The sequence below is a fragment of the Thunnus thynnus genome, chromosome 8 (assembly GCF_963924715.1).
Source record: "Thunnus thynnus chromosome 8, fThuThy2.1, whole genome shotgun sequence".
In the NCBI taxonomy this organism is placed as follows: domain Eukaryota; kingdom Metazoa; phylum Chordata; class Actinopteri; order Scombriformes; family Scombridae; genus Thunnus; species Thunnus thynnus.
The window spans coordinates 9,554,319-9,567,368 of record NC_089524.1 but is presented as its reverse complement, the minus strand read 5'-3'; the positions used below and the strand labels follow the sequence as shown (position 1 = coordinate 9,567,368).

At 39.8% G+C, this 13,050-nt stretch overlaps 1 protein-coding gene and 1 pseudogene across 4 annotated transcripts in view; both read right to left on the bottom strand.

The window, feature by feature from the left end:
* The window catches only part of lrp8 (low density lipoprotein receptor-related protein 8, apolipoprotein e receptor), a 181,186-nt gene extending 177,803 nt beyond the window's left edge, over positions 1 to 3,383 (bottom strand). For all 4 annotated transcript variants that reach the window (XM_067596388.1, XM_067596390.1, XM_067596389.1 and 1 more), the window contains exons 1-2: positions 2,999 to 3,383; positions 1,793 to 1,918 (exon numbers count right to left, since the gene is read on the bottom strand). In XM_067596388.1, the coding sequence (XP_067452489.1) occupies positions 1,793 to 1,918; positions 2,999 to 3,065 (193 nt within the window). In that variant the 5' untranslated portion in view covers positions 3,066 to 3,383. The remainder of the gene's footprint in view (positions 1 to 1,792; positions 1,919 to 2,998) is intronic.
* Positions 3,384 to 7,702: 4,319 nt separating this feature from the next.
* Positions 7,703 to 7,821, bottom strand: LOC137188538 (5S ribosomal RNA; annotated as a pseudogene).
* Between the last annotated feature and the right edge of the window lie 5,229 nt (positions 7,822 to 13,050).

Sequence of the window (13,050 nt, the reverse complement as noted above, 5' to 3'; positions counted from 1 at the left end):
GGTTTTGGGGAGGGGGCACAGTGGCAGTGCTGGCATCTGTTCGAAGGGCTGGCACACCGCCAGCCACTGAGCATCACTCCGGCAACCAGAGTCACGCTGTTGGATTTATCTCCAACCAACCTGTCAGCTGATGCTCTTTGTGGGCGTAAGACGAGTGGGCATAGCCTCTTTGGCATTCACACTGCCAAGGTGCCCACAGGAGATTTAAAAATGGGGGGAGGAAAGCCCCTTAGTGGGTGCTACAATGCTGAGGAAGTGAGACAGACAGTTTTTTTAGAAAGAAGCACCCAACTTCCAACACGGGCTAAGGGCTGAGAGCAGTCAAGAACAAGGCGGGTAAGAAGGGAGAGAGGGAGCTAGGGATGGATGCCGCAAAAAAAGAAGATACACAGCAAAGGGGGGAAAAAAGTAGATAAAGGTAGACAAGGAGCAGAGGAAGAGATCGAGAAAGTGACAGAGAAGCCCAGGAGGAAAGCATAAGCACATCTGAAGCTCGGAGGATATATAGCAAAAGAGTGAGGAGAGAAGAAAGAGGCACATTTCTGCCACAGACAAAGTGGCTCAGTTAAAAGAACAGTCTGTCATCTTGTGGCGTAAGTACCATTTTCACATTCTCTTTGAGCAACACTTGTCTTTGAGCAACACCAAACAACAAAGTGAGCCACACCTGTCAGAGGGAAGAAGAGTTCATTAAAATCTAATTCCACTTCCATCAAGTATTGCCCACTAAATGTCCAATAATCCCAATCAGTCTCTCCAGTCAATGAGACGCGCTCGTACATGTCACAGCATTCATGCGGGAAACTCCCAAGATATTCAGCGGCCGACACCACGGAGGGTGTGCAAGATGAGAGAGTCGTGAGGTTTGGTATGCTGGTGCCCGAGATAAGCGATGAATCAATTGCCCACTAATATAACCATTCAAGCAATTAGTACCATGACAAATTTATAAGCCATGATTACTCGGCTGGTTGTCCATGCCATTTCCTGAACGGAGCAGATTCAGAAGCAGTTCAACCGGAATCACATGGTATCGGTCTTTTTCACACATTCACACAAGGACATGATTGTACAATAAAGTCCTACTTGCAGTGCTTTATTTTATATTCCAATTACAAAACAGCCTAACCACAGAGGCAGAGGCGCCCTTGAGAACAGAGAAGCAGCCAATTTTTGATAAGCCATCTAATATCTAAGAGCAGTATCAGTATTGGCATTAGTACATGCTGCATTACTCAGCAATGAGATGTCATGACACATAACCCCACATTTTTATCGCCCTGTTTCAGATATCTGTGAAGACATTATAAATCCAAACCGTTACGAGACACTATAACAGGGTGAACTGTCTCCCTGATAACAGGATTGACAATATCTCTACACAGCCACAACAAGTTAAAGTTCATAATAATAATATTATGAAATGGCCCCACTGTGACCCTGTGGCTTTCATGGCGTCACAGGTTTGCTTAGGATGTGAAATTAGTAAGAAAAGAAAAATTCCTATGGCCATGTGACATGACCAATGATCCAGGATCAGCAAGTCTTGCACTGATGTCTGGCAACTGAGAGGGAGATTCCAGCAGTCCTTCAAGCGAAATGAAAGTAGCTTATTCTGAGTATAACTTCATCAAATAGCAGAATGCATAATCTCATCAAATGATATCTGAAATCTAATATGTGTCAACTTAGACATCCGTAACATTAAAATGTTTGTCCGAGATAAAGACTCATGTTTGTTTGTAACACGGGCAACAAACAAGGCATCATCAAAGACTCCAGGGCTACTTACGACAATTCTCCTCGTCGCTGCTGTCTGAGCAATCATCATCATCATCACATCTCCACAGGGTCGGGATGCACCTTCCGTTCTTGCACTGAAACTGCCCGGTTTCGCACTCCGATTCCGTATGAGTTCCTATGATGTCAGGAAAGAACAAGTTGTCAACAACCTTAAACAGAACCGTAAACAGAATGGGTCAGTTTTTATAGAATGGGGATAATATGTGATTCAAACACTGTAAAATGTAATAAAGTCACTTTTAAAATCACAATTTAGAAATATAGACATGCTTCCATTTCCAGGAAAGGGGCTTTGTAATGACTTTATCAAGACCTGCTGGTTGCAAAACAGAAAAAAAACAGAGCTCAACTGCAGTAACTACAAGCTGTTTACACTGTTGTTTTCCTTCAGTTTTTCAGTATACATCATAACCTGCAATTAAAACAGTTCCCACGTCCCACATATGTAAAGCATGTGTGAAACGTGGTAACTGTTTTACAGTATACAAAGGAAATTGCTGTAGTCAAACAAGTCATTATTCCTGCTCTCATTACTAAAGGTTGTGAGCTGAATAAACACTATGATTTTTTGATATCTTCCAGTAGATAGATTTCATTCCGCAGCAGTTTTGCTGTATTCAGTTAGTTAATATGCTTTTCACAAATTTTTGCATTTCTACATTTCTCTGTTTTGTGCTTTAATTGTTATTCATTCTGGTTGGTTTGCTTGTTTGCATACGTATCAATAAGCTACCGTGGCTGCTTACCACCCTGCTGGCACTTTAACCCCTGAAGACAAATATTTTAAAGCGTTTTGTTTTTCTTAGCTGCTGCTATAAAAACACCAAAACACGGACCATTGATATCAGCCTACACTTTGTGACCGCATCAAAACAGTCTTTTCTGGCTGTGGTTTCAGCCTACGGCATTTAGACACGTGTTGGCTTGGCTGCACGGATCTTTTCTTCCGCGTATTGTCACCTCATGTCACCGCGAATCGCATTCGTCGCGCGAACCGAAGGGGCGATCCAGGTGTGAGCCGCTGCATGCGATGATGAAGGAAGTCTTTGTGAAGCACATTAGCGCAGCACTCACTGTAGGAAGACGCGGACTACATTGAGAGACAAGTCGTTTCTCAGTAGGCAGCGATACCCAGAAGCACTGCCGTCCGTGATGCGATGCAAATTCACCTCCTCCGTAAAGACAAGTGTCTTACCTTTAGCGCAATGGAGCTCCATGAGTAGCAAATGTAATAGCACGAGCTTTCCGACTTCTGTCCACATCTTTAGATCCTGGGGGGGTCCACGGTTGTGTTCATGCAAGTGCAAAAAAAAAACCAGTGAAGGATCTCCAGTCTCTCACTCGCTGTATGTGCTCCTCTCTCTGCCTCTGCTCGTCAGCGTATGAGTGTGTGTGATCAGCCTGCCTCCCTGCTTTCTCTCCTTCTGCCTCGGCTGCAGTTTGAATCAGTGACGCTTTATGGGCGGGATAGCTAATGATGGTGCCTGCCGGTAATGTAGTCGATAGGAAAAAGTACTAAGAAGTCAAAGTCATATCTGCAGATACAGCTGAGTCACGTAGAGCAGGCTGCAAATGTTAAAAAACAATTAATAAAAAAAAAAAAAAGAGGCTTTGTTAAAGCAGGAGTTAGACATTTTCTTGCTTAAAGTTGGACGAAAACGTTTCCTACCATTCTCAGATATGTCCATTAATTACAAAGCTACAGCCATTTAGCTTGTGTCCAAAGTTTTAAAAAAATGTGTTAAGCGTGAATTAAAAAATTAAAATTAAGAAAATTAACTTTCAAGTCTTAAAACAATAGTCAGGTGCCCTAATCATTCCTCCTGTACTGTTCATCCCTTCATAATGCACTTACTATGCAAAAATGGATTTAAAAGTTTATCTGAAGCTAATATGAAGCTTCAGCTGTGCAAATTGGTCAAATCAAGTAGATATCCTTACAGTCTTTTTAGTGCTGAAGTCTCATATAAGCTTCAGATAAACTTTTAAATGCATTTTTGCACAAAATGATCGTGGAAACACTGGATTTTGACCTATTTTGGTCCATCATTTACATTGAAAGCACATTTGATGGGGATTTTTGAACACAAATAATGAGGAAAACCTCTTTCAGTGTTCATATGGGCACCTGAATGTTGTTTTAAGACAAACCTGAAAAACTGTGAACCTATCCTTCAGTCATCTCCTTGCTGTAGCTTCAAAGTTAACGGACAGATATGAAAGTGGTATCGATTTTCACATCTAACTCTTGGCAAGAAAGCCAATATGTCAAACCCTTCTCTTTATGGATATTCTGAATATTTTTTGATGATAAACTATCAGATAATTAGCTATAGCCTGCAGGTTGAGGGGAAACCCTTAAACCTTATGCTACATACTGATCAGGTCAAATTTGACACATTTTTAGCTTTGAGAGCAGTGAAAACACGCTGAACGTCATTCTTTTAGCCTGAAATTTTATGACTTTCTTCTTTTTGTGCAGCTGATACACATTTTTATACATAGAGGGAGTTCTGGGTTAAATTGAGCCGTGAAATCATGTTGGCTGCTATGTTTTCCTGTTTTAGAGAACAGAGAACCATAATATAGTGTGCTTGTGAGTGTTTTATCTCCATAAAAAAGTATACACTTTTCTCTTTGAAAGCGTATTAAGGATTAATTCATGAAAAATAGATTTGTGGTTCAAAGGCTTGGTATATAGACTAATTATGAGAGAATACTGTGAAGGGTGAGAATATGAACAGTATGTAAGGGTTAAGTATTATCTATCCTATGAACATAATATTTTTTTTTTCTGGGGAGCCCATTTAGTGGCTGTGTAGTACTGAAATGAGTACTAGATGAGGCCTTTATGAAAATATGAGCAGATGTTTGGGCTTGATCATGCATGCGAATACATTATTACATGTAAAGTTTCAGCTTTGTTTTTCTCTTTTATGCTTCCCTTTCATTCTCTCTGTCTCCCTCTTCCTGTCTCATTTTAGACTAGTCATGTAATATGTTACATAAATTTCATTTAAATGTCAGTAACATTAGAAATTGTCTTCCCTAATCCAATCATATGTGTAAAACAATAACACTCACATATCACTGCTGCTCTGACACTCCAGCATTCCTTGAAACTGTTGCTATGGGAAACAACAAACTATCAGAGAAACATGCTGGGACACTATTGGCTATGTAATATTTTATCTACTTTTCTGTCCCATTGCCTCAAGCAGCAGATGTGTCTTTGTACTTTCTGAAGTCATTTAATAAAGGTTTTTTTTTCAGTTCACATCATCTTAAGGAGGGTTATTAAATAGTTGAGCGACTGTAATAGCATTTCTTTAAATGAAAAAAAATCCATAAGAGTTACATGTGTCACCTGTTTCCTGCAGTACAGGGATAACTGATTTCAGTTGTCTAACATTGTCGCTGGCAAGAATAATCATAAAATTGGAGGGAGCCAATGACCATCATTTAATGAAACAGCATTGTGGGCATATATAGTCATATCTGCAGAGATACCTACAGGCAGTGCAGTGACCAAACATATTCAGAGTATGAAGAGCAGAATTTGAATTGAATGAAAAGTGTGTGCAATGAAAGGGAACAGACAGGTCTGTACTGCTGTACTATGCAGCCGGAGCTCAGTTTTGATTTGCTGCAGTTCAGCATGGCTCATGTGCATGAAATGACTTTAACACATGAATCAACACATGAATAATGAATACAACTACTGTATAAATAGAGAAAAAATACACAATTTTTGCCTCTTATACATTATTCAATAAAAAAAGAGTGTGAATGAAACATTAAAAGGCTGGCACAGGTGCAGAAAATGCTCAAAATAAGGCTTTGAATCATTTTCACATTAACTGTTACCAAGGTTTGTTGTTGAGAAGTTCCCCCTCAAGGGAAAAATACAACACAAAAGGAAAGTCCTTTGCCATTGCTACAGTCTTACTTGATTACTTGACTGCTACAATCAGTTTATTCAAGATTCATGTTCAAAAGAGTTTTACTGGTGTCAAAATATTTGTATGCAAATTTGACTTTGTGAATATGTTGATATAGACACTATATATGTTCAGTAACTGATGGCATGTCCACTCCTATTCAGTCTGTTACTGTACATTATGTGACATGAACCAGGAACAATAATATGTGAGTAAGTAAGATTTTACTTATATAGCACCTTTTTAAAACAATGTAAGTGCTGCACAGGATATAGATACAAAAATAAACATACATATTCCAATATATACAGAAAAATAAATTACAGGCTCTTTGCAGGAAAGGCAAGTCTGTAGATATTTTTTAGAAGTTTTTTTTAAAGCCGTTTACAGACTCAGCTGATCTAACAGAGAGGGGGAGACTGTTCCAGAGGGATGGCGCCCTAACAGCAAAAGCACAACCACCTTGGATTTGTGGAGGGAGCGGGGCATAAATAAGGGACCTTGGTCAGAAAATCTGAGTGGCCTACAGGTGGAATCAGGATGCAAAAGTTTGGAAATGTATGAAGGGGCAAGACCATGTAGGACCATTTAAATGATAAGCAGTATCTTGAAATCTATTCTATACATTACGGGGATCCAATGAAGGGATGCAAGGATTGGTGCGATGTGGGATTTACAGTTCATTTTGGTTGGCACTCTGGTCGCAGCATTTTGCACAAGTTGCAGGTGGGACAGGGCTGCTTGGCTGAGACAGGAGAAAAGAGCACTGCACTAGTCAAGGCGTGAAAAAATGAGGGTATGGATTAGTGATTCTAGATCTCTGATTGCTAGCATTGATTTGATTTTAGTGATGTTACGGAGTTGCACAAGCCTGTTTATGTGTGGTTCAAAGTTCAGATTATAGTCAAAGATTACACTCAGGTTTCTTGAGGAGGGTTTAACATTGGAGGCCAGAGGGCCGATACAGGGTTGAAAGTGTAAAGTGAGAAAAGGATAGGACCAAGGATTGAACCCTGCGGGACTCCACGGAGTATTGGGGTAGTTGAAGACAAAAAGTTTGTCTTTGACTACCTGAAACTTCCTGTTTGACAGTTAGGAAGAGAGTCAATTGAGAGCAGAGCCAGAGATACCCACCGATTTATTTAGACATTCAACCAAGATGGAGTGATCAATAGTGTCAAAAGCAGTGGTTAAGTCAAGCAGGACCAGGATAGAATGTTCCCCATTGTCAGCCTGCATGAGGATGTCATTTGTCACTCTTATTGGTGGTGTTTCTGTACTCTGTTGGTTGCCAAAGCTGGATTGGAATTTATTGAAAATATTGTGTCTTTCAGTGACCTCAAGGAGCTGCTGTGCAATGATTTTTTCAACAATTTTGGAGATGAATGGAAGTTTTGAGATAGGTCTGTAGTTTTTTTGGTTGGGTTGGATGAAGTGCAGGTTGTTTTTTTTTTAAATAGGTTGGATGCTCACCATCTTAAAACCATCAGAAACACAGCCAGAGGTGAGAGAGAGATTAATAATGGAGAGTAGGCATGGACCCAGGGCAGGCAGGGCGTCTTTAAGGAAAGAGGCAAAACAGGAGAGAAATTAGACAAGAGAGTAGGACAGTAGGCTGATAAATCAGAGGAAACAGTAGCAATGTTACAATTAGATTGAATGTTATTGATTTTGTCAACAAAGAAGACAAAAAGATTACACAGTCCACTTGGGAGGAGGCAGATACAAAAGGATGGGCAGAGTTTTAAAGCTGGTCAATGGTTTAAAACAGGAGCCTAGGATTGTGTTGATTAGGCCTGCAAAGTAGGCAGCTCTCACCTCTATTTTGGTTGAGCATGAACAGCAATTCTTTCAGATGGAGGAGATGGAGCTTTAGTTTGGATTTCTTTCAACTATGCTCCATTATTCTAACTTCCCTTTTCAGATGACGAATGTTGTCATTGATCCAGGGGAAAGAAGTCTTACAGCACCTGGTATTCCCAGGCGGCCTCCCATCCAAATACTAACCAGGCCTGACCCTGCTTAGCTTCCAAGATCAGACAAAATCGGGCATACCAAGGGTGGTATGGCACTAACAGCTGGTGTTACATCCTCTGATTGTATCTGTACACGTTTGAGTTGTGCCCAATATGTTTCATGTACTGTATGCACAACTACTCTACATGTATGTTGTGTCATCTCTCATCCATAAAGCCCAGAGGATTACACCATGTGTGTTGTACCTACAGTACAGCCCTGCAGTAGGTCAGGGATGTTCATGAATTAGAGCAGAAGAGCGAGAGAAAGTTTTCTGTCCAGACTGAGCAGACAGCTGCCAGCAGCAACGTGCTGAGAAATGCTGAAAACCCCCCAAATATATGCCAATGGATAAAAAGTCCAGATACATGAAATTATTGGCTTCCCTACTGCATTTTTAAAGCAAGTAGCCAGTTTGAGAAGAGAGGAGAGAAGGTACTTACATTGCAAAAGGTGCATCACACTGTGGGATGGGCTTGGAGACTGCCATGTTTATGCACTATAGTTGGTCTGAATTTACAATCCAAGTTCAGTAAAATTCACATAGCATAATTACACCATAAAGATCTGGAGTAGGAAACCTTTTAGTGCATCCAGGGTTCTGAAAGTAAAAGTCCTATTTATTTTCTACAGAGACAATATTAGGTAAATGTAAGTAAGAGAGGTCAAAAAGTGTCAGAACAAAAGAGGAGCAACTGCATTAGAAAATATCTGGTTCTTTGTCTAAAAAAATACATTAAAATGTAAGGGGAGAAGTCAGCTATGACTCCCAAGCAGCAATTAGGCAAGAAAGATTCAAGCTAAAAAAATCTGCTGCAAAGGGTGACCAAAAGCCAAAGATTATGTTTTGTACTTGGTAGCTCTGATTCACATCTCTGATTGGTTTCTTTTCCATATCATCAGTGCCTGAGGCTCATGGGCATCACTATTAAGACCCATCCACCACACAATATTGATGGAAAAGACACAATTTTTCAGAGAGGAAGGTGAAATCATTTAAATTGTTGCCATTAACACAAATCTATATGTTAATTTATACTCCTGTGTTTCCATGTTGAGGAACATTAAGAATATGAAAGAAAACTTTGAATAGCAATCTACAGTGGTAAAAAATATTTAGGCTGAATCCAAATGTCCACCCTGTGGACTTGCGGACTGAGCCTTCACGGACTTCAGTCATATGCACTGTGATGTGTTCACTGTCATCACGTCAAGTCTGCATGGGTGCTGGGCTGCGAGGGGATAAGATGTGCTCTGAGACAGAATGAAAGACTTCAAGTATTACTATTGAGATGAATTGAACTTTCTGACCCTGAAAAAGTGTTTTTCTGAATGGTTCTTTATGGTGTCGATATGTGCAGGTCTGCTGCTTTATACAGTTCAGTGAGATTTTCCCTTTACATTAAATGCTAAACACTGCTAACATTAGTATATATTCACTATTAAGTCCTCAACTGAGGACCTTCACGTTGTAGATGGACAAAAACCAACCTTTGACTGTCTGGTTTAGCAGATTATAATAAACAAATCCATGTTATTAAGCCTATAGGATTATTGTTCTGTGTGTACATTATACCTCACTATATCAATTAACTTCTACAACAGAATGATAAAAATCTAAATATATTTTATTATTTTTATGATAATTATTGTTTTTTATTATTGATAATAATAATTAGTATGATCATTTTCTCTTACATTTTTGCTTCCATATTGCTGTGGATTGTGGGTAATTTTTCAAGCAAAGTCTGGTGAAGTCTGGAAGTCTGCCGAAAGTTGCCTGGAGGACTTTTCAGGAATGAGCCCGCAAAGTCTACAAGTCTGCCAGTGCGGTGAAGTCTGGACATTTGGATTCAGCCTTACAGATGAAAACTGTAAAAAGACATGAAAACTGTTCTCTCCAGTTGTATTTAAAGTGCTGCTACATTGCTGTGTCAAATAATATTCTTTTCTCTGCTTCCAGAGATGGAGATAACCATAAATGCAACAGATTTTGCTGAATTCATCAGTCAGTAAAGCAGTTCCAAAAACTAAACAGACTTTACAACAGGGAGGACATTGTGTGTGGTCTGCCATTATGTCTGAGGTGCAGCTGAGCAGCAGGGCAGTGAGATTGCAGTTGCATACTGTCATCGTGTTCTACACTCACATTCAACTGTTTCTGATTTTTACCCCTTGAGGTCAACACTGAAATTGTGTTCATCTTTCATCCCTGCACACACAGCTGGAGCTAACTCTTGCATTCATCTTTGCCGCAGGACAGTGAGTGAGTCTGACTGAGACCTTCAGACCTTTAAGATGATTACTTTCCTATTCTGTCTCTTTATCTCTCTCTGTGCCTCTCTTTGTCTGTGCCTTTCCTAACAGGGTTTGTTTTCTCGTTCCTTTGTCTCTCAGTCTGCCTCTCCTTCTCTTTTTCCCTCCCTCCCTTCATCCATCCTCTCTCTCTCTCTCTCTGGCCTGAGACAGATAGTGCTGTTGGAAGAAGGCAACAGAGCCGGTGGTCAGCAAATCTTCTATCTTTCCCGTGGAGAATCACTGCATGTGTAGTGCATATAGTGCTGGTTACAGGAAAGGAGAGTCATCCGCTTTCTTGTCACAGCTTGTGATCTAGTCCACCAAATTAAACAACCACATAGGTCATTTGTACCATGCACTCCAGAACAACCCATTGGAGCATTTTCAGAACGACCAATTGGAGCATCATATGCCACTTTCCAAAACCTTTAAAACTCATTGTTAAAAAAATAATTATGTTTTATGGCTTGACAACGCTGTGGTTAAGGTCTGCTTAGGTTTAGGCACAAAAACCACTTGGTTAGAGTTAGGGAATGATAATGGTTTGGGTTAAAATGATTACATGAAGTGTGGTTAGTACATCCTTAAAGTTAGGCAACCTTCGTCGTGATGTCAACAGTAAACACCATGTTACGGCTTTTCAAAAAATGTCCTGAGTTACAGTTGAAAACATGACACTTGTGGTTGGAAATGAGAAGAGAACAGTGGTTGAGGCGGGAAGCGAGCAGTGTTCTCATGCAGCTAAGTCACCTTTTTGCCATCTAACTAACTATCTAGCCATCCACCCAAACTGCCTCCTCCTAATAAGGAAGTCACCTTATATTGACGTCATCTGAAGTGCATCACTTCCCCGGGTCATAATTACTACAGTCGCTAGATGGCATCTGTCACTCAAACCTAACTATAGGTCGTTTTTGGCAACTGAATTTATGACCTATAGTGTCATTTTTCTTGGAAGGACAGGCTCCCCAGAAAACATGAGTGAGGTCCGGTCGATAACTGGCCAGGTGCCTGCTGCAGGGAGAGAGGCGATGGATGAGATTTGGACATCACTGCATCATCAGACAATATGGCAGCAGTGGCAGGGAGCTTACTGTCAAATGTTCCCCACTGCAGATGATTAATCACTAATTACTGAATGATTTTAATCTTTAATGTAAATATTTTGACTATGTTTATTTTAATATGATTTCTCTCTTTTGTTTCCTAAGTTTTGATTATTTTCAGTTTAATGGAAAATTGAATTAAAGGCTATATCTCTCTATGAGCTTTAATGTGGTATCATCCTAATAACCTTGCCTAATTTTTTTAAACTTTACTATCTTTTATGTACAGTATCGATCATGATGCAATAATAACAGTATTAATACATTTCCCAATAAAATACATGTTCATGGCTTGGACAATAAAAATGCATCTGTCAGTATACCTCAACCATCTGATAACTGTTACTCTACTGCCATTATGTAATGATTGTGTTTAGTCTACAGCTGCTCAATGAGGCGCCACTTGCTAAATGCTAATGTTAGTATGCTTAACAATTATAACATGCTGATGTTTAGCGGGTATAATGTTCATCATCTTAGTTTAGCGTGCTGGCATGCTAACAGTTATTCACACTAAACACAAAGTACAACTGAAGCTCATGGTTTATTTGTTTATTTAATTTGTCAAAAATCAAGTATTGGAAAAAAAAACATAATTTTGACCAGATTATGGAGCTACAGGAAGAGTCAGTAGATCATCACATCACATGACCAACCAACATTGTCAACCCTAGAGCCATGTAAACATTTTGCATGATTCAGTGGGTCCTCACCTACTTTTGTTTTAGATTTGAATCACTTTCATCCCATAACGTGTTATCTAATTCTTCTCCGCACTGGATTTGGATGGCAAGTCAGTAAAAAAGTATGGGCCAAGCTGTGAAAGGATAAGTATGTTCACTCAGTGAGAGCAGCCAGATCACAGCTGGAGTTGTCAAACCAAGTGTTTCAATCAAATGTTGATGGGTCAGCAACTGTAAAGTCACTGAGGGAAAAAGAGACACTGGAAGAAGTGCTAAACAAAGCATAACATGACAAATAGAAGTGATGCCATTTCAAAATGGCTACCACAGAATGAGGAAGGGCTTTGCTGTTAGGGCTGTTTGAGCATGAATTAATATACTGTGTCTTTATTAGAGTAAAGTTTTTCTTCATTTTCTGATCAAATAGACCACAGACCACTATCCAGCTTTGTTCTTCAGGATGTAGAAGTGTTCATTTGGCCAGCCAATTCAGTTTTGGTCCAAACTAATGGTTCCTTTTTGTGCCAAACAGCCTGTAATGGTTCATACATGAGCAGAGTTAAATGAACCTCTCTGCCAAAAAAGCCTTTATTTTTTTTGGCAGTGTGATCACTGCCAGAATATTCTTTGTTTGGGACTTAGGTATCTGCCAAGTAAGTAAAAATCGTATTCCAAACATTTATTTATTTATTTGTTTTCATATCCCCTCACTATTTCTGCAATGCTGAATGCCATATTACATCTTCAATAAGGTGGTCAGCAGCAGGGTTTTCTTAGAGTTTAAAAAGAGTTGTTGATGCTGTTTGAAGGACTTGCACTTAAAGGCAACAAGAGCCCATGCAGACAGAAATGAAAACTTCCTACCTGCAAATGTGTCTTGTCCTTCACCTGTATGCTGATAACATCGACGGACCATTTCCTCTTGCAGAATAGTGTCTGGATTTAGAGGGACATAATCACAATGACACTGGAACTCATATCTTACCACATAAACCCCCATACATAATTCAAAGGCAGAATTTTTGCTCATGCTCTAGTAATCTGGTTAAATAATTTGGGATTACATTGCCTCAGCTGCACACCAGTAAGGGGATCAACGCTCTGCCCATGAAATGCCCTCTGTTGTGTGGCACAAAGGGCATCTCAGTCGCCCATGTATTTGCAGTCTGGATAATCTCCCACTGGCTTTAGCACCAAACGCAG